This window comes from Monodon monoceros, unplaced genomic scaffold (genome assembly GCF_005190385.1).
Source record: "Monodon monoceros isolate NGI ecotype Baffin Bay Population unplaced genomic scaffold, NGI_Narwhal_1 Super_Scaffold_12, whole genome shotgun sequence".
Taxonomy (NCBI): domain Eukaryota; kingdom Metazoa; phylum Chordata; class Mammalia; order Artiodactyla; family Monodontidae; genus Monodon; species Monodon monoceros.
In genome coordinates this window covers 124,533,929-124,556,501 of record NW_021703768.1, presented here as the reverse complement: position 1 = coordinate 124,556,501, position 22,573 = coordinate 124,533,929, and the positions used below count along the sequence as shown (strand labels likewise).

Sequence of the window (22,573 nt, the reverse complement as noted above, 5' to 3'; positions counted from 1 at the left end):
TAAACAAAATATCATCCAGACAGAAAATCAATAAGAAACATTTGATTTGAACTACAGTGTACACCAGATGGACCTATGAGATGGACCAGATGAAACAGAACATTCCATCCAACAACAGCAGAATATACATTCTTCTCAAGTGTACCAAGAACATTCTCCAGCATAGATCATATGTTAGGCCACACAGAAAGTCTTAACAAACTTACAAAAATTGAAATCATATCAAATATCTTTTCCAATCACAATACTACTGAACTGGAAATCAATAGGAGGAAAACTGGAAAACTCACAAATATGTGGAAATTAAACAACACATTCCCCAAAAACCAATGGGTCAAAGGAGAAATCAAAAGGGGGGAAAACTTGAGACAAATGAAACTGGGAACACAGTATACCAAAACTTATGGAATTGTGCTTTCTTATGTTCATTCCTTTAGTATACACATCTTATCAAATCTAAAGGGTAGCTGTAGTGAGGTAAACTTGGCCTACAAGGACACATTTTTTTGTTAGTTTAGGTCTAAATCTTTTCAAACTAAAGAAGGAAAAATCTGTTCAGCTTATTTTCCTTTAAGTCAAACTGCAGAACTGTAATGAGCCAAAATTCTGTAAAGTCACAAATACCAGCACTGGGAAAGAAGAAAGGAAAGTTTGAGAGAGACAGGGAACATTTCACTAAATGCCTATTTTAGGGTTAGTAGCCCTTTTGAACCAGGCCTTCTCAGGCTAGAGCTGTAGGCCCATCACAAAATTAACATAATTGTTCACATATTAGGAATTATGGAAGATGTATGCCACCCTCTTTACACATTTGCTTAAGCCTTTGTTGAATTACGACTACTTCCATTTCTGATGTCTCCAAATATATACGATATAATCCCTCCAATTTAACACTTATATCCAAGTCACTCAAATTACTATGATTATGTGAAAGGTAGTTTAGGAACATGGGGTTGGCATAACCATGTTGAGTAAATCCAGATTCTGAAACACACTGACTATAGGATAATGGGCAAATCATTTATATCTCTCTACCTCAGGCTTCTCTTTTATAAAATGGGACTGTAACTTCACAACTATTGTTGAATTTTAATGTGATAATGTTTGTGGGCTTATCACAGTGACCATGGGAAATAGTATATAGTTGGTTAACCTTATTAGTGGTGAATTATTTCAGTCTTTATCTTAGTTACTATTTTCTCTGGCCTTTTTCCCCCCTCTTGTTCCCCTTTTCATTTTAGAGTGTGTGTGTGTGTGAGTTTGTGGGTTTTCACTTCAAGAAACCTTTACATTGGCACAGAAAAAACCCCAGACAAGCCCCCTTCACTTAAGCCTAATCACTGACACACCATTTCATATTTGCAAGGAATTTCACTTCAAAAAACCAGTAAATGGAGAAGAGCTGAGAAGGACGTGACTTGGCAACAGTTGGTGTGGGGAAAAAAAAAAAAAAAAAACATGCCTGAGGATAGTTAGTGGTTATAAGTTTATTATGACCCAGTTTTGACGATGTTCCCATTGTCATCTGAAGGTATAATGATAGATATGGGTGTTCAGATCAAATAAATTGGTCTTTTTTATGCTTTGAAGAGTACAAACTATACTTGAAACATCGTGATCCTTCCTGGATATCACAACAATGAGGAACATAAACAGAATTATCAGTATCTGCTCCTGTTGGCAGAGTTTGTGTGTTTTAAAAAATCATTAAAAAAAAACACTTGTGGGCTTCCCTGGTGGCGCAGTGGTTGAGAGACCGCCTGCCGATGCAGGGGACACGGGTTCGTGCCCCGGTCCGGGAAGATCCCACATGCCGAGGAGCAGCTAGGCCCATGAGCCATGGCCACTGAGCCTGCGCGTCCGGAGCCTGTGCTCTGCAACGGGAGAGGCCACAACAGTGAGAGGCCCGTGTACCACAAAAACAAAAAAACACTTGTAAGGAAAAGTTTTAAACATACAACAATGTTAAAATAATCTTACACTGATTCCCTATAAACCCACCTTCTAGATTGAACCATTAGTATTTTACTACACTTGTTTCATCCCATATTGATCCATTTATTCATTAATCCATCTTTGATGCAATTCAAAGTAAATTGCAGATTATCAATGCCCTTCCCTCTGAAAACTTCACTATGCATGTTATAGCTAAGACTACACTACATTTTTACACCCTTTTCTTTTGATGTAAAATTCACAAACTATGATATGCATAAATCTTTAGTGTACATTCACCGAGGTTTGACAAATGTATACATCCTTGAACCCAAACTCCTGTATTTTGAGTGTTGATTTTTATATATGAGTTGCTTCTTCTTTCTAAGAAGCATATGATTGCTGGTCTTCTGTGGTTTGCTTTTTATATGCTTCCCTTTCATACCCAAAGACTAGCTCAGAACGAGACAAGAGATAGTATTTTGCTCACTTACTCAATTATGGCACTGGAAATAAGCCTGCAAATAAATAGTAGTCTTAAGATGTAGATATGAGATTTGTATGAGGGAGAAAGGCAGGCAGAGTGACAGAAGGTGGCACAAGAGGCATTTCAGGCAGGAGAGGGCAAAGTGGTAGAAATGTAATTTTTGTGTGGACAGCTGACAGGAATCTGGCCTGGCTGGAGGTGAAAGTTCCAATAGGAGAAAGGAGGAGTGAGCCACGTAGAGAGGTAGTACTTCCAAAAATGTGAAGTGATTCAGTTATCAAAATACACACAGCACTCTACATGTTGATGTTCGAGTAGCTAAATAACTTCAGGGAGTAGAAACTAAAGAGAAAAGGGCTTAATTTCTCTAATGAGCGGGGAATTTAGTACACAGATAAAATTGACAGAAAAAACCACCTCGTGAATTTTCAAAAATGTTAAATGAACAGAAGATAGACATTTTAAAAACTATGTAAATACTGAGAAAAAGAGCAAAGATGTCCTGACCAGTGCTTTATAAAGACAATGTAATGCTGAAATTGAGGACAGAATATAATAATAAAAGTTACTGATGTTTGAGCTCTTGTTGCATATCAGAGACTAAGTGCTTACATGCATCATTTTCTTAATTTTCACAGTACATTTAGGAGGTAAAGACTAGTATCCCCATTTTACAGGTGAGTAAATCACAATACAAAGAAGTCAGATGACGTGTTCAAAGACACATACCTTATGTCAGAGTCATGACTCACATTCTGGTCAGTACAATTCAAAGATCCACCCTCTTAAGAATCACCTTATCCTAATTATGTATTATGTGGTTATTTTTCTTCAGCAAGGGGAACAACCTTTAAGCATGGAAGAGTGCAAATGCCACACTTGACAGAGGAGAAGTTATTTTCCCTAGCACAACCTAATCCACTCCCAGGCTCTTTACCTAAATATCAAATGCATCCCCCAGTTTGGTTAGGCCCTCTTCCATTATATACATAAAGGGTAACATCTATGTGCATAAAATATAATTGAGATTTTACAAACAGAAACATGATCTTAATATCTATAGTTAACACACTTTTATACATAAGAATAAAAGAAAAAATCTTAACAATGACTACAAAATCTTTCATGATTTGGCTCATGCCTCTCTGACCTTATCACCTGTAATTTGCCCACACACTCACTCCTCTTCAATCACCATGGCTTCCTTGCTGAACCTTGAATAAATCAGGTGTGCTTCAGCCTTAAGGACTGTGTTCTAGCTTCTTCATTTGCTGTTCTACATGAAGTTTTTTGGCTAACTCCCTCATCTCCATGTCTTCCTAGTTAGGACTCTTCTTAGAATTGCAATTAGCCTTAAGTATTACTATGTTATTATTATTGGGTTTTTTGGGTCTATTTCCCCTTCCTGGAATGTAAACTTCATTAAGATAGGGATTTTTTTTTTCCTTTTTCACCCCTGTCCATCACTGGATTCTAAGCACGGAGAACAGAGCCTGCTTCAGAGTAGGCACCCAGTAACTGTTTGCTGGCAGAAGGATGATCACCTAGAAAAAGCATCTAGAGAAGTCTTCCGTGTGAGTTCATCCAGGAAGATGTTATTTGTAAATACATGCTTTACTGAATTAGAGTACTCAAAGGGAGATTTTTCAATACTTCCAACTGGATGGCTAAGAATGAGATATTTGTATATTCAACTTGTTTACCTAGGATTGAGCCAGCTACGTGGAGACTGAGCTAATTATCAAAAGAGCTTTTTTTTGTTTTTTTTTTTGGTACGCGGGCCTCTCACTGCTGTGGCCTCTCCCGTTGCGGAGCACAGGCTCCGGACGCGCAGGCCCAGCGGCCATGACGAACCTGTGCCCCCTGCATCGCCGGCGGACTCCCAACCACTGCGCCACCAGGGAAGCCCAAAGAGCTATGTTTTAACCTTGACTTTTCTGCTAACTGGAGCTTTTTTCTTTGGCAGTATAAGTAAGCTTTCTCTGGGCCTTAAGATTTCTCACATTTCATCCAGTTCTCTCATTCCATGATTAAGATCAATTAACTACATTCTTTAATGTGCACACTTTTAGAAACTTTGCATCTATTCATTATTCATTGAATATATATTCACTTCTTTCTGTTAGACCCTTCGATGTTGCTGGGAAACCAAATAAACCGTGTCTTTATGTAATGTCTATTACGTAGTAATGTAATCCATCATTCCATAGAGATAAGAAAACTATGGTCCAGAGAGGATAAATGTTTTATTTTTATATAAAATACTCTTCCTGAAATTGGAAAGAACCTATAATTCATGATCTAAGACTTAAATGGTAGATATTGTAAAATAATTATAAACATATGGTCATTTTGTTAAAAATTATTCACATTGAAATTCCAAGAATAAGAGAGGGAGAAGGGATTTTCCTAAGATCCCGCAGTGACTGCATGGTTGATTTTGATCAGAAAAACAGGTCTTTTTATCCAGGTTTACGCCAGGTCAATATTCCATATTGTATCTGTATGTTTTCTTGATCACAAAGGAAAAACACAAACAGTACTTCTACAGAATTTACTTTATTGATGAGTGAATCAAGGGAAATATATATTGAACTCCCCAAGCTCAAGGTAGAGTAGAAGGTGTGTCTTTATAAATTGAAGGGATTCACTAGAGAAAAGTAAGAGCAGAGGCAAGAAAAGAAGGATGAGGGAGCTGGCAAGTCAGCAGAAAACGCTTGTTCTGATTCAGCATTTTCCATGGTGCTTTAGGCTGAGCTTCCCATCACTTTTCCTACAAAAAAGAAAGACAAATATATGCTCAGTGCAATATCATTAGTATCCCTTACAGAGGTTGGAAAAAGGTTTAACTCTGTCATAGTCCATGTAATCATTTGCTTTACAGGTATCCATGTCTGTGATTAGGCAGGGGTTATTTAAATGCACTCAGAGGTAACATCTGCCTAATGCAGAAGGCCTGAATCTTAACAAACTTCAGAGTTTTACTAGGGTTTAGACTTTTTGGTTTTAACTGTTCATTATCTGAGAATAAATATGTATACAACTAGAAAAGGTAAAAGTGACAGGAGATATAATGGCAAGGAGACTATACTGTCATAGTTTTAACCTGATAGAAGATGTAAGAAGTTGAACCAAATATTCAGGCATTTGGCATTTTATAGCAGACATATATCAGGCCTTCTCAGCAATATGGGACCATTAAATCAAATCGCACCTTACCCTACTGCACTTTTCCTGGGTAGATTTTGGTATTGATTTTTCAGATATGTTATATAGAAACATAGACACACATGTACTATGCATTGATTCAATATTTATTTATATCATTCTATGTGCTTAGCCCTGTTATTATTGATAGGGATTTATATAATCCCTGTGCTTAGGAATTTTATGGCTAAATTGAGGGAAATTAAGGCATTCATAGAAGAAACTCTAATACAAGAAAATGATGACAGCAATAGAGGAAGTGAGGTAACATTTATCTGGGTTAAACTTTTATCTGGGTTAAACCCCCTTGCTTTTAGAGCAATCAGACCAAAAGATTGGTTGACTGATTGAATAAATTTTTATTAATTATAAATTATATTTAATCAGGAATCTCACGGTCAATTGGCTAAAAGCTACAGCACCGTTCTTTCTTATAAACATGTAACTTCAATAAATATTGGCTCTTGATAGGATCTTCCTAGTATACTATCTGTAAAGTTTGAATGTCTGGATAATAAGGGATAATCCTCTCCTCTATTCTTTATTGAAAGGCTCTTTTCATCAGACTAAAAGAGAAGAATGAATGGGACTTGGTGCCTTAGCAACATATAATTTGTGATAAAATAAAATGTCTGAAAGTAATTTGGTTAAAGTAATATTTTTCTTGATAAATTTTCTCACAAGTTTTTGATTTTGATGAATTTTCAAACTTGACTGCACTTTTATAAATTTCTTTCATATTTTCCAAAATTATTAATAATAACAAACATAACTGAATGAAAATTGTTGAAATTTTAATTAGAAATAAAGGAAAAAATAAGAAACTGTGTCAAAATTCTTAAAGATGTATAAATTTTGAAAATAATTTTCCTGAGTCAAATTTAATAATAACAAAGTAAACTAACTGTTTATGTTTTCAAATAATTTAGATAATTTTTTTGGTTTGTTTTTGACCCATATGTTTTCTTTATTTTTAAATTTTTTAATTGAAGTATAGTTGATTTACAGTGTTGTGTTAATTACTGCTGTACAGCAAAGTGACTCAGTTATACATATACATGCATTCTTTTTCATATTCTTTTTAATTATGGTTTATCACAGGATATTGACTAGAGTTCCCTGTGCTATACAGTAGGAACTTGTTGTTTATACATTCTATATGTACTGGTTTGCATGTGCTAATCCCAAACTCCCAATCCAAACCTCTCCCACCCCTCCCCCTTGGCAACCACCAGTCTATTCTCTATGTCTGTGATTCTATTTCTGTTTCATAGATAGGTTCATTTGTGTCACAGACCCATATGTTTTCAACCCATCTGCCTGCAGCTTATTTCTTCAGTTTCTATGGGTGGGTATGAGTAGAACTTTCTAGAATATCTCAAGGAAAGTGTTATAGTCTTATTCTGGAAGTTTGTGTTTGCAAGGAAGTTTTGGTGAGTATGATACTTACACCATTGCCTTACAGAAGGTACATTTATTGCCATATGTCCGGCCATCAGAACCACAGTGGGGACTAGATTCTCGAGTGCAGTGGACCTTGGGGTCCTGGAACTCACCACAGTCAATCTAGCAAAGTAAACACACAGACATTGATTTTAGTGCATTCTGTCTAAGGGGCTGTCCCTCAGAACAGAAGTTTTGGACAGCAAACTTAGAATTATCTATAGTACTGTATGTAGTTGTGATGTAAAGTTTCCTGAAATAGGAAATCACTTTCCTTTTCTAACTAGAATATATTAAACATAATTAAGACTTTTTAAGAAATAGGAAATACATGGCTATAATTATTGTATTCAGGAGTAAGATAATGATGTAAGGCAGATGTTTACTTTTTACAGAAGAAGTAAGGCAAATGCTATAGGTATGACTTTCTGCTCCAACACTAAATTGTTCCAACTAAGAGTAGATTTTGGTCTTTAAATGACATTTTTTTTTTTAAACTGTATTAATGTAACTCCAATAGCACTCCTTCTGCACTGCTTTAAAGATCACTGCTAGGAGCTCCCAGATGTTATCTGTTAGCTTGTTAGTTTTCCCTGTGGCTGCTACATCCATTTATTAACTCTTGAAAACAAAATTCCAATGTCATTATGTTAATTCACTCTGTCCCAGAGTCTGTTTGTAGAATTTGAACTTTTGTGCCTACTACAATAACTGAGTAATGGCTACCCTAAACTGCTCTGTTTTGAAGGATTCTGAGGTTGCATCAAACCTTGGTGAGAACGCACGCTATGACTGATTAATATCATCAAGTGCTCTATAGAAGGAATGATAGAGCTTATGCTGCTAATATATCCCCTTGGTTCTAGTGGTCTCTCAGAAGTAGTCTGAAGTTTTAAGATTCTTTTCAATTCAGTGTCAGTTGAGTCAATATCTGGCGTGCAAATAATATTTGAGCCATTTTATTCCAGGGTACAGGCAATATGCAGTAGGTAGAACTGAACTTCTTCAGATGGCAGCTATGTTGAATGAAGTGACATTTAAACATGAATAGAGGGACTGTACTTTACCCCATCACAGTTCCATTAAAATAATACTGTCTTATGTTTATTAATTGCTTCATAATCTCCAAACTATTCTCATATCGATCAACTCAGTGGTCTCACAATAACCCTGAGATGCACACTGAACAATATTATACATATTAGCTAATATGTATAATTGTTTTAAAAAATTATTTATTTATTATTTATTTTTGGCTGCATTGAGTCTTCGTTGCTGCACACGGGCTTTCTCTAGTTGCAGCGAGTGGGAGCTACTCTTCGTTGCGGTGTACGGGCTTCTCATTGCGGTGGCTTCTCTTGTTGCAGAGCAAGGGCTCTAGGCGCGCAGGCCTCAGTAGTTGCAGCACGTGGGCTCAGCAGTTGTGGCTTGCGGGCTCTAGAGCACAGGCTCAGTAGTTGTGGTGCACGGGCTTCGTTGCTCCGCGGCAATGTGGGATCTTCCCGGACCAGGGCTGGAACCCATGTCCCCTGCATTGGCAGGCGGATTCCTAACCACTGTGCCACCAGGGAAGCTCTAGCCAATATGTATAATTGATCCTCAGGAAATTAAGTGGCTTACCAGTGCCACACAACCAGAAGCATTGAGACCAGTGCTTGAACATACTCCTCATAGCTGACCCAGAATTTCCAACAGTATACTATGGTTGATTTCCAACACATCCTCATAGAGAGAAATAAAGACCAAGTGTCATGGTATACCCTTGACCATGCTTATAGTCAGGCCACGTAGGCTTTATTAAAATACCTTATTAGGGGACTGTATGGGCAGAGGTAAGAGGAACCATTTGTTTAAAGTATTAGCAAACCATTATATACTGATAAAGCCCTCTGAAGGTTTGCATGAGAAAATGCCCAGCAAAAGAGCTATACAACTGAGTTTAAAAATATTATCACATATATCAGATTTAAGATACCTGAGACTCTTAAATATACACTTTTTGTTGAAATTTGGCATCTTGTACTATTAAGATTGGGTAGTATGGTGCTAACCAGAGATTTTCTTAGTGCACGGTCAGATAGGAGATACCTAGGCTTCTTACAGTCCTACCTACAGGCCCACTCTCTTCTGTGCTCTTAAAGATCACTCCATCCTCTCATACCACTTCCAGGAGAGTAATCTTTTCTTTAGGTCTCCAAACAGAAAATAAAAGCTGGAAAATCTTTAGGATATTGTAAAACATAGAATATATTTTTTTCAAAAGCTAATGCATTTTGTATTTATGTCATTAATATACACATTTGCAATTGTGTGCTTGAGTCAAGAAAATTCTTTAAACCACAGAATCATCATAGATATTTTCCTTTATTTCACAAAGAGCTAATGGGTAGTTATTGATAGTATTTTGAAAACACAGTTTGGGTGCTAGTGATACAAAGAGGAAGTGGTTATAAATATCTCGATAAGCTCACCATCTTATTTGCATTAGGGAAACAGAGGGACAGGTGATTTCAGCACAACGTGTCGTAAATGCCGTAGTGGGACAAATAGAGGCAATGTGGAAGCTGAGAAAAGGGCATCTCAAGTCAGAGATATGTGTGTCTCTACAGGTTCTAGATAAATATTTTCACGATAAACTTCTTTTCTGTAAGCATCTTTGCCACAAGCATTTTTGCCACAAACACTTTCACTGATAGCTAGTTGACCCTAAGGCAATTTTGCTCTAAAAGATAAAATTACTAAAAATAAAAGAGGGACATTAATGAGGATATAATGAAATTTATTTTTCATAGCAAAATTAAAAAGACTTTATTGCAAAATACAGCATGTTTGAATTCATTTAAAATGTGTGCAAATTCAGGGCCATATTGCACAAATACCTAATTTAATTTTGTGGGCTGTACCTAAGCATTTGCCATCAACGTCTTTAGTTCATAGTATTATATCTTTTTTTGCTTGATTCGTCTCCTCGTTTGGCATTGGCATCGCACTGTTTCTTTTTTGCTAAAATTTCTGCCTTCATTAACAGAGGTATTGTTTTCCAAATACTAGGATGCACATTTGTAACTAAGCTTTGAATTGCCTCGTAAAAGCTTCTACACTGTTGTTTGTTCCTGGTATATTGTCAAGTAAGTATTATCACCATGTTTTCTATCGAGCCCATATGTGTAGTTTTTATCATCCACTATTTTAAGACTGCCAGTGTGCTCCTCACCGTCTAGACTATTATGAGGGCTAAGATTTATGTAATATAAAAATTGGAGTACTGAATCAATGGATAAATGAAACCAAACTGCCTACCAGTGGAAACCGAAATCATCAACCCTAACAATCAACCTGTTAATCTTTTACGATCAACCTGTTAATCTTTTACGGCAAAATTGCCTTACGGCTAATTAGTTACCCATGGCTAAAACACCCGGGGCAAAGATGTTTACGGCAAAGACGCTTATGGGGAAGATACCGGAGGTGGCCTCTCAGTGCAGGTAAGGAAAAGAAAAAAAGAAAGTCTCTTACATGAAAGAGACGCCTCCTTAAGCCACCTTTCCCTGGCAGCCGGCCTTCTCATCTTGTGATGTAGCGTCTTTTGTCCTTTAGAAAGCAGATATGGGAGTGGCACTGGGGGAGGGTCTTCGCTTTGAGAATTTCTAGAACCCAGCTGCTTCCCCAAACCCACTTGCCGCTTCCACTGCCCCGTGGGAATGAGACTAGGAAAAGCAAAGGATTTCAGCGAATAAAACCTAATCAACCAAACGGTATATGAACAAACCTCCTTAACATAGATACAAACCTACATACCTGTAAATTGCAGTGGCCTTTCATGATCCCTGAAGTAAGCTCAGGAATCATATTATAGAACTTGTTCTGCCATTTGCCATTGGCCAGTTGTGTTATCTTGGACAAAGTACTCAATACCTGCGCCTCAATTTTCTTAACCAAAAAATTAAAACCCCCAAACCAGAAAACACAGCTGCCATGTCTCATTCCCAGGGTTTTTATAAGGATCAGATGTGGTCACCTGAGAGTTGTAGAAAGTCAGTGTGGAATATTTGAAATAGTCCTAGAGGAGGAGTGTAGAAAAGAAACTGCTCATTGTAGGCCTGCCCTAACTATGTCTCTCATCACATTCTGAAAGGCTCTGTAACTCATAGCACATGCTAAGTACCGTCAGACTAGATAAACTCTAATGATGCTCCAAGCTTTGATAACCCAAGATTTAGCTGTGACTTCTTCCGGTGGAGTAGCTTAAATAAAGCTGGGTCCTTAGTTGTGCAGTTGGGTGGGAGAACAACAACTATTGCCCAAATGCTTCCTCCTTTATGTCTAGAGGATCCACTTCACTCACTGTGTGAAAATGTTTAGCTTGGTGACTGGGGGCAGAAAAGGACCACTCTCTGAGAGCGCCAGAGGTTGGGCGAGGTTAAGAATGCCTTTGTAGAGCCAGCCAGAAATCCCTTTTGTGAGACAAAGAGTGAGGCAGAGGAATATCAGAGTTGAGACTAGAAAGAGCCCACATCTCTCAGAACCAAAAAGAAGTAGGCTGATTTTGGAGTGTCGTGTCATTCCTCTGCTGAGATTTTCTCTCCTCTTTTGTATTTTTATTTTAGACTCCTTTGAACAGAATCCAAGCAATTGGCTTCTCAGTCCAAGCTGAAGCAGGTCTAGACAAAGGGTGACAATAGGATTATCTTTTCTCCTTTAAAGTGTCCTCCATGAGGCATTTGGGAGACCTAGGAGAGCTGAAAGACAACCCTTACCCCCCCCCCACTTCAAGTGCCCTAAAACTCTGTAATTCTAGGGGATTATCCTGAAGATGGGATTAGACTAACCTAAGTCTGAATTCTGTTTCTCCCACTTATTAGCTGCATTATTTTGTGCACTCAGTGTTCTGAGTTTAAATTTCTTCATCTTTAACAAGGGGCCAGTAATGCCTGTTTTCTAGGGTTGTTGTAATGATAAATCCTATGAAAACACTTTGTAAAGTGTCATGTGTAAGATTACTATTATAAACACTAATAATGTAAATTGTATCACGTTCTAGAATTTTGAGCCCATTATTTCTTACCCTACTTCATTTAGCTTAAAACAATTTTTTTTGTTTTTTTTTTGCGGTACGCGGGCCTCTCACTGTTGTGGCCTCTCCCGTTGCGGAGCACAGGCTCCGGACGCGCAGGCTCAGCGGCCATGGCTCACGGGCCCAGCCGCTCCGCGGCCTGTGGGATCCTCCCGGACCGGGGCATGAACCCGTGTCCCCTGCATCGGCAGGCAGACTCTCAACCATTGCGCCACCAGGGAAGCCCTTAAAACAGTTTTTTAAAAATTTTAGATTGGTGTTGAATTTAACAAGTGCCTCCATTTATTTCCTTAGATAGTCCAGCTTTCAGATACTACTTCCAGGCATTGGGTGCCAGTGTTTAGTATCAGCCTGACCTCTTATGGTTCTTCAAAGAACTGTGCCTTCCTAAATATTTTGGAATGCAGTGACATTTTTGTTACCCAAATTAGTCATCTTTGCTAACAGTGACTACAAAATCATTTAACTTGGGTGTGAAGTGAGTTTATATGGTCACTAAATCAACTGAAGAGTCAGCATCATTGATATTTTAGTTTAATATTTTAATTCTACAAATAAAGCCAAAGAAAAATTTCAGACACAACTTCCCTAGGATGTAGGACTTCATTTCTTCTTCCCTTGACTACTTATGTGGTTAAATCAATCCCTTTCTTTATTGTACCAGTTTTCCTAACCCGTCCCTGACTTGGCTTCTACTTTCCTGGTTTTCACGCTCCTTCCACACTACCAAAACTGGTCTAAAAAAATGACATCTTTCAGGGAACATCCATTGGCTATTTATAAAATGTTCATGATTTCTTTATATGTGCTACTCTTGACCACTCCCATCTTTTCAAAACTCTTTCCTGATTTCTGTATATGTCAGTACTCCAGTTCTCCACCTATATCTTCTCTATCCTTTTTATTGTCTTTTCTAGTTTCCTCCTGAGTATTCATGTTCATTTTCAAGAAAATTTTATACACTTGATTTTCTCTGAGAACATGTTTTCCCAGGTGATGCTAATGAGTCCTAGACTTTTTTTTCTTGAGTCTTCAGCAAAATCTCTAATGTCTGTTGGTCAGAAATGTACAAGACACTTTTAATCAACAATCTGATTCATACTTAATATTCATTTATGACCAAAATATAACTTTATTTTTCCCTCCAAACTAGTTTTACATTCTAATTTTTCCATTTTTCATAACAGCACCATTCTTCAGATTCCTCAGCCTACCCTCAGATTAAAACATCATTTCTATCCCCTTGCAAGTGTTGTCTTTCATGTATTTCTTTATCTTAAGCATCTTCACTAATTCCAAATTTACCACCTATACCCACCCTCAACATTTCTGACCTGAGCCAATGCAGTCAATTCTGTTCTCTTTTCCTCCATTTCCTTCAAGTTTCAGAATTCCTTCAACATGTGGAGACAGGTTATCTTACTTGAAACTATTGTTTTAATTACTTCTTTGTTTAAGACATGTATTTGTTAGACAATTATACTGCTCAAAGCACTTTCCCATGAACTGCACAATGGCTTTCTGTTGCTGGTTATAGGTAGCATGGAGCTGTGGAAGCTCACTCAGTATGGAGTCAGGGGTCCTGAGTTGTAGACTGCATAGCTTTACTGCTGTTGGTAAACTTGACTCAGCAAGGTCCTCTTTCTGAGGCTTCAGTTTTCCTCTGTAGTTAAGTCGTAGAGGCTGGTTAACATCTCCAAATTGTATTTAGGTATTCTGTCAGTATATTAATTATAAGTGAATTCAAGCTAATTAGGAAAAATTAACAGCCCCAAACATATTCTAGTCATGGAGCATTGTTTTACTATTAAAATTTACCATGCATTTATCTTAAAATACAAATAAAACTGAACTTAGATATCCCCAAAATTATTGTAAAAGAAAATGGTTGCCAATTATTGTTTTTGAGAGGTTTGTTAATTCCAATCAGAAATATTCATTTAAACATCTCTTTAAGTATATGGTTCCCAAATACACAGCCTGATAGGGGAAATAAGAAAAATAAACATAGTGTAGTAAGTGATTCTAGAAGCAAAATTTATCCAGGTTAAAGGACTATCCTTATTCTGAGATTATGACTTTCAAGCATTTGTTATTATACTACAATTTCTGTAATGAAAGGTGGTGATGGTAAATTGTAGTTTTTAAGTTATTTTTATTTTATTATTATTTTATGTTATTTAATGTTCCTACTTGGAGTTAGTAGCATATTAGTCATTTACATTTACAGGGAAATGACCATGAATTTGTAGGACCATGAATTCCAAAAGTCTCAGAACATGCTTTTTGTTTAGCTCAAATAATATTTTTGAAAGAATGAGAAACTTTTACAAATCTCTAATTTAGACTGCTAGCGGTAATCTCCCATCAGATGCTTCATAATGGAGAGACTTCTTGGCATGAAAAGATTGACTTGAGTGTTGGAAAAAATCATTCTTCCTTTTGTCTTGGCTGGATCAAACTTGGGCAGGCATGCTTCTAAGGTTAGTTTCAACTTTTTCTGCCTGGCTTTGGGACTGTCACCCTCTTTCCAGGCATGCAGAAGAGAAGGGGTAGCCTTGATGTCATCCTAAAGGTGGTACCCTCTTTGCCCTTTATATTTGTGTATTTATTTATTTTTGGCTGCGTTGGGTCTTCGTTGCTGCGCGCGGGCTTTCTCTAGTTGCGGCGAGCGGGGCTACTCTTTGTTGCGGTACGCGGGCTTATTGTGGTGGCTTCTCTTGTTGCAGAGCACGGGCTCTAGGCATGTGGGCTTCAGTAGTTGTGGCTTGTGGGCTATAGAGCGCAGGCTCAGTAGTTGCGACGCACGGGCTTAGTTGCTCCACGGCATGTGGGATCTTCCCGGACCAGGGCTCGAACCCATGTCCCCTGCATTGGCAAGTGGATTCTTAACCACTGCGCCACCAGGGAAGCCCCTGCCCTTTATATTTGAATGGAAAAGAGACAGCAGTCTTCGCAAGGCATGCTTGGTTCAGACTGATTCAGATACCTAAGCCAGAAGGGGCTTTAAAGATCACTAAATCCAACTCTTCATTTTACAGATGTAGAAACAAAGGCAATGAGAAGGGAAAGAGACATCCTTCAAACTACACAGGCAGGAAGTTTTCAAATTGGAGCTCATCTATATAGTCTCCAACATACTTGAGTGCTCCAAAGTCAGTACATCCCAGCACTAGATTCTTAGAACTCAGATTCAAAACCTCCCACCTGGGATTATTATTCAGTAAGCCTGGCATGGTCCCTGAGGATCTACATATTAATATTTAGTAAGCATCCCCAGAGATCCTAAAGCAAGCAGATAGATTATTTTAAATGAACTTTAGGAACCACTAAAAATCTGGGAAACATTAACAATCTGGGAAATGAGAGCCCAAAGAAGGGAAGTGACTTTTGTGTTAATGAGAAAATCAGGATTAAATTCCATATTTTAAAAACCTATGTGTAATGGTCTTAATCATATTTTACTACCTAATGGGATATAAAATGTATTGGCTGGATCTCATGTCCTTTTCATGTTTCTTTTTTTGGATATTTAACATAGGCTGTACTACCATGTGTATTTAAACATAAGAAATCAATTTAAAAATGTACAATTATGTATACCAGTACAAACACACGTGTGCATGCATTAGACACACACAGGTGCATGCACACACACACAGAGGCAATTAATTGTAAGGTGTCTTTCATTGTAAGATACTTTCCAATTTCTGAGATGCTAAAATTTGAAAAAAAAAGTCTTATGCAATGTAGTAGTTATATTAGGGTTGGAAAATATTTTTCAACTTCTTTGCCAACTCCAATTAGTTGGCAGTAGTGTCTGGAAACTTTTGATGCCAAGGTTTCTTGGGCACAGCAAGGCAAACAACAACCAGTGCCAAGTCAAGTATTAATGTTCAATATGGACATGGGATGTGATTGGCAGAGCAAATACCTCGTTTCTGTTGCCTTTTTGATAGTTAGAACAAGAAAACTGGAAAAATGTTGGTGGATTAATTTGGAAAAAATCAGCCAAACAATAAAGATAATTTGTGCCCATTCCAATTTTTAACCCAAGTTGTATTTAAGTTTGATTGATCAGTTTGTGTATACTCAGTATAAAGCACTAAAGAAGTTTTCTGTCAACTCTTGGTTGCCTTACTTCTAAAAAGAATATAATAACCTCTGTCCTAACTCTTTCAGAAGCTGTTAATTATTGATCAATAACTAATCCTTTCATAGTTTTTGTAACTATGCATAGTTTACCAAATGCTCCCACATAATTTATGTAATTTAAGTCCAATTCTGTGAGGTAAATAATAATATCCCTTTTCTATAGCTGTGGAAATTGTAGCTCAGAAAAGCTGAGTAACTTGCCTAAGATCACACAGTGAAATCAGTGAAAGAGCATGAATGTTACCACAAGTTCATTCTATTTTTATTTATATTCATTTTACTTTAACAAAATCTGGGAGTGGGTGTTTAGTTTCTTTTAAACTGAAAACAGTATTCTCATAAAGATATTGTAGTTAGAAAACTAAGTACTTCTGCTGTTTTCTTCATCTGGCCTGCTTGTCCATTTCTTTGCTCTTTTACCCATAGACAACCTCTTTGGTCAGGGAGTACCAGCCAAGAACCACTCAGGTCTGAAGGATAAATAAAATTATGTACTGACCTGAACTCCTTGACTGAAGACACCTGAAAAAAAAAGCATAAAATCCAAACACTGTAATTTCCGAATACGCAAAAAGTGAGATTTGCAAAATTAGGAAATCCCCAAGCCTAGGATGATACTTGTTCTTGGTTCTTGGCCATCTCAACAAGTCATGGCTTGGTTATTTTCTTTTATATGTGCTCTCCTCTTAGGGAACAGTAGAAACTTGGCAAGTGATATGTGGATATGGACTGTGATGAGGTAATATTTCTTGGAGGTTGGGGTGGGGTGAGACAAATAGTCTAAGGATCTGGAGATTCATGTTACCGTCTTGGCCCAGTCACTAATTTACTGTGGGAATGATTTTTATCATTTCTGGCATCACTTTGGAGAAGTTGGGTTGGAAAGTTTCCTCTAACTCTGCCATTCCAAATTTCAGTGCTTTTGGTCCCTCCCCAAAGACTTTGTCACAGGCAATTGAGGAAAGGGATTGGGTTTGTTATTTGTTCTTTGAGTCCTAAATTGTTCTTCTGCTTTCTATACTCAGCTTTAAAGACTTGGCCCAAATTTAGACTGGCAAGGACAAACTAATTTTCTTTGCTGTGACTCATTTTTCCTGCTACATCTCTCTAAATTCCCGAAAGAGAAGAAGTCCATAAATACAGTCTTGCATCTTCATAATTGTATGTGTGATTTTAGGTCGTGGCTAATTAGCACAGTAGTTTAAAATCCTGAAATAATAAAAGTCTTAGCTTCAATCCTGGTACGAGCTGCTGAATTTTGATAAGGATAAGGAGAGAACAAAGCTTTTAAATTTGAAAAAAAGTTAATGCTCATCTACTGTAGTGATTACCAACCTTAATGCAATGGCATGACTGATTATTAAAAATACAGATTCCCAGGACAACCACTTGAAAAATTCCATTATATAAGACCAAATACGGTCTGGAAGTCTGTAGTTCTGTAAACACTCCAAGTGATTTTTATAACCAGGGAAGACTCATTGTTACAATATTCAGTCATTTCTCAGCTGTACAGATCTTTGATCAGAAGAGAGATTTTGCCCAACGTCTTATATGTATGAAATGTCAAAGTGGAAGCAAGCTTAAATAACAATGCCTGAGTCCAACTAGTACTCTTGTTATTAAAACTTAGTAATAGTAACATTAATAGACATTTTTTGAACACTTAATATGTTCCATCCACTATGTTAAGCACTTTACATGCATTTTCTCATTTACTTCCCTATTTAGCACTAGTCCTTTTATATTCCCATTTTACAGATGAGGAAAATGAGACTCAGAAAGGTCACACAGCTATAAAATGGAAATGCCAGGACTGAAATTCATTTCTCTTGGTCTCAACATTAAGGCTCTTGGGCACTATGCATTTCCAAATGCCAACATGTCTATCAAGGACCCTGTTTTAGTATTATTGATAGTATTTGTTTGTATTGGTCAACCAGGTCCAATTAAATAGATCAATTAGCCTTTCTAAAGAGAAGCAATACAAGGATTGTCAGTTGATTTCTGAGTCAGTCTTTGCAAGTAGATTTTAATATAGTCAAATCTGTTTTTATGTCATCTCAGCAGTTGACTGAGCCACTTACTCGAGTTACTTGGCTTTAGTAGTCAAACTTACTACATAATATCACAGAAATCGTTTATGCATTTTTTAAATATTTCTGAATGGATTTGTTTATGAAAATATGACCAGTTTCCCGTGAACAATGACTTCTTCATCTGCTCAATCTCATTGAAAAATTGTTGTTTTTACATGTTTGGGCATTTAAATTTCTGATAGCAGCAAAATTCAACTACTTTTGTCACAGAAAATGGTACACCAGACCTGGAAGGTCCCAGGACTCAGTCTCATGTCTAGGATTCTAAAAATGAGAGAATCTCTCAGAGAGTTGAGCTGTTTCTCTAGTTGACACAGGACATTGGTAGATGAGATGGGCCTAGGTTTTGGGTCCAGAGACTCTAGTGTGTATTTTGCCCACTACAATAGCATAGAGTAGAATAATAAAGAAGGAAAGAAATAGGTGCAATGGCCCTGTTCATTCACACAGATGATGATGTGATGAAAAACATCAAACTGAAGTACAATTGTCCTTTGAACAATCTGAATTCATAGAATATATGACTGTTGCTCATTTAGGTGGCCAAAGATATTCCCCTACTTGAAGAATTGTTTAGTTCACCAATAGCATATATGTTTCTGAATTCTAAGGTTCAATAACTTTTTTCTGAAGGATTCTCCAGTTGAGTTTCCTGTTTTCTGCTTGTTTCAGTTTCAGTTGAGTCCTAATTAGAAGAATAATGAGGACTGGAAAGCTTTCCGTTGTCTTGGAAAGCCAAGCTAATATTTAAAATAAGTACCCATTCTCCATACTGTTTCTGTGGAACAGACATCATCTGTGATGTCTAAAGACCCGGATTCAAATTCCAAATTCTGCTTACTGGTTACAAGTCCTTGCAGTTTTCTTAACTGTTTGTGCCACAGTTTTCTTATATATGGAATTTGGATATGAATACCTTGCTATGTGTATTGGAGATAATGCATAAAAGCCCTGGGTACATGCCTAGAATATAGTATATGCTCAACAGATGAAAGTTATTTCTGTAATTATTACCATCACCATTTTCATCATCACAGTCATTATAATGATCTCTCAGAATTGGTCTTTTATATAAAAATTGTTAGGATTCTGAAATATGGTGGACAAATTCATTTGTCTTTTCCCGTTTAGTATAAGTATTGGATTTTAATTTTAAGGGAAAAAAAAACACAACTCACCTGAATAAAAGCAGAAAAGAGCCAGAGAGAGGAGCAGAAGGACACCTGATATTTTCATGGTGCTGGTTACCTCACTCAGATTAAGGCTGCTTTGTCCAGCTCAGGTTCTCTGTCAAGACACTCCCCAGAGCTCTAAACCACACACTCAGACATATATATAGACATGATGGAGGGAGCTGGGATCTCCACCTTCTTTATAAACTCACATTCTAAAACCATATGCAGTACTATATAGGCATTTATTGGAACCAGTCACCAACTTAAAGAATGCTTTATGCTTCCCATCAATCTTAAAAATTAGGACAATTGTATGAGTCGTACCTTAGATCTTATTAGAGGATGTCATTTTCTGCCAGCAGTCTGCGCTTTCCTAATAGCCAATACATCCTCCTTGCTCTTCCCTCTAAGGTTTTGCTGCATGAAAGGGATGACTGACTCATTGATGGAGTCCCACTTGGTGCTATGTCTACATGTCTGTGATCCAGATGAGTAACCACAGGGGAATGGAATCTTGGATGTAACTTGGATTTTCAGAGTCCATGTCATCCAAGGTGTACCTGAAAGAGGTAGGTAGTCTACATTGTCACCAGAACTGTATCAGCAAAATCATTTTCTGGGCAGAAATCTGATTGTTATTTTTTAAAATATTGTTGTCAAATGCCAGTGATTTTCAATTTTGAGCCAAAATGAACAAGGGAGTCAATGTATCTTTTTTTAATTTGTAAAAAATATTTTTAACAGTTACTGAACTGAGGAATATTTGAAATGCAGAATATTTAAGATTTCTCCTTTTTCTGAAAAGTAAAAAAAAGTAGTCATAATAAAGCTCTTTATGTTTTGACTCCTTGAAAATATACTTTTCATACAAAATTAGATGAATCCTACTGTCATGGCCAATTTAATTGCTAGACAGGTCAAAGAGTGGGATGCCAAACCTTTCTTTAAGGGAACAACAAAAAACCCCACCATGGTTATAGTGATAAACTATGAGAAAGTCTGTCTCAAATCATAAACTGCTACTAAAAATATCATGAAGAAAAATATAACAATTTCGAGTATGGGAAGACTATGAAAAACGTGCCCAATTTAAACACAAGTGATTAATGCAATGTATAAATAACTAACTTAGAAGTTATATATCTAAATAATTGGTTTCCTTTTAAAACAGTCACTTTAAGAAAATATATAGAAAGTTCAGCTATTATTCCCTTTATTTCAGGATATTTGTTTTCCATTTGGAAGTTACATATTTTTAGGAATTTTACTTTGATTCATCTCAATATTTAGGATGCATTTTCTGTCTTTGAAAATGGTGACTATATTCTACTGAATTTGATAATCAAATAAGATATTACTGTTTATTCAGAACGGAAGCGTGACTGTGATAAAAGTGAGAATTATTTTCTTTTCATTGCCTCCCTGACAATTTTTAAAGACTTGAACTTAAATGATAGAGGAGAGAGGAGTATAGATAGGATTGGGAAGGGAAAGTATGTGCCTGGCAAGTGTTAACCAAACCAGGTTTGGTTCACCCAATGCACAGCAAGCCAAATGCTGAGCTGCTGAGGTTTGCAGCAGAGAAGGGGTTTCTTCATGAGGCAGCCAAGCAAGAAGATGGGAGAACAGATCTCAGATCCACCTCCCTGAAGGCAGTGCTTGGAAACTTTGAAACATTGCAAAGACTTGGTTTTAGGTATGGTGCTCCCTTCCTCTTCCCCATTCCACTCCCAATGCTTGCACTTTTGCCTTCTCCGTTTCTTTCTTCTTCTCTGTGATCAGAATATTTAGGGCCAGTCTAAGCATAACCTTGTGTTTCAAAATGAAAACAGTTCAAAAGAGTTAACACAGAATGAAAAACAGTGGTGGTCAGTGATATTCCATCATAAAAATCCATGGTGTCCTTCCTAAGATACCTGCTTAAACTTCTCTCCCCCAAATTTCATTTATGGTAGTTGCTTCTGTACCTTGCTCTAAACTCTCAGGATCTCTGTTTACCTAAATGTTACTGTCTCCTCACCTTCCACTCTGTCCTTCCCTACCTCCCCCATCCTTCAAGAGCTTTCCTTCAGTATGTGCTTTGGTAGAATGATTCTTAGGAAGAATGAATCTACCCTCTTTTTCTGAATGTTTTCAGTTTTGTTTCTTCATCATTTACCCTGTTCACCACAACAAAGCTTGGGAGCATGAAAGCACAAATTAAATTTTGACTCTGGGCAGGTGTTGGGGAGGGAATATTGTATCAGTGGTATATATAAATATTTTAGGATATGTCCAGTATCTTGAACAATAATTTTTGTTAGGTTTTTGAGCCCATGTGAAAGATTTATTTTCTTTTCATACAACTTAAAGGGAAAGGTAAGCAACATGCTATGGGAATCACTAAATTAACTCCTTTACTAAGAAGCTGAGATAATAGTTTACAGAGAAACTAAATGCTAAAGAAGCTGTGTATTTCTAGTCTTTTGGCTACAAGTAAATAGATGGGAGAAGTTTGAATTTTGTTTTCTGTAATACTCTGAAAGGAATATAGGAAATAATTTAAGGGTAAGTTTCAATGAGTTGAATCATGTACACACACACAAAATAAATAAAAGGAGGTATGGGAGAAGGCAGTAAAAGTCATGGCTTTTATATAGACGTAGTAGAATGCAGTCCCAACATACATTCAGTTGACTTCCAAAAATTAGCTATGCACATTTTCTTTTATGTAATTAAAAGCAAAAACTCTGTAAAATTACATTTTCTGTTACATAAGGTGATACATTTACCCGCAGGTATTACCATTCAGAGTAATACACACAAAGTCATCTGTACACATTTAAAGAATTTTAAGGGTGATTTTGATTCTATAACTTTTGCTGCTTATTCTGTAATATCAATTCATCTATTGAGGTGCAGCTTCATTGTTTTGAAAACGCTTAGGTCTGTGTCCAGGGACATACACATATTTATGTTTGTATTTTTTGACATTTTATTTGTTAATATAAATTTTTCT

The 22,573-nt window shown here is 36.9% G+C and overlaps 1 protein-coding gene across 1 annotated transcript in view; it reads right to left on the bottom strand.

Annotated features, from left to right (window-relative positions):
• Positions 1 to 5,149: 5,149 nt before the first annotated feature.
• Positions 5,150 to 22,573, bottom strand: part of SPINK6 (serine peptidase inhibitor, Kazal type 6) — a 37,428-nt gene continuing 20,004 nt past the window's right edge. Inside the window, 4 exon segments of the mRNA XM_029216827.1 lie at positions 5,150 to 5,195; positions 7,080 to 7,195; positions 10,589 to 10,663; positions 16,801 to 16,851. Coding sequence (XP_029072660.1) covers positions 5,150 to 5,195; positions 7,080 to 7,195; positions 10,589 to 10,663; positions 16,801 to 16,851 — 288 coding nt within the window.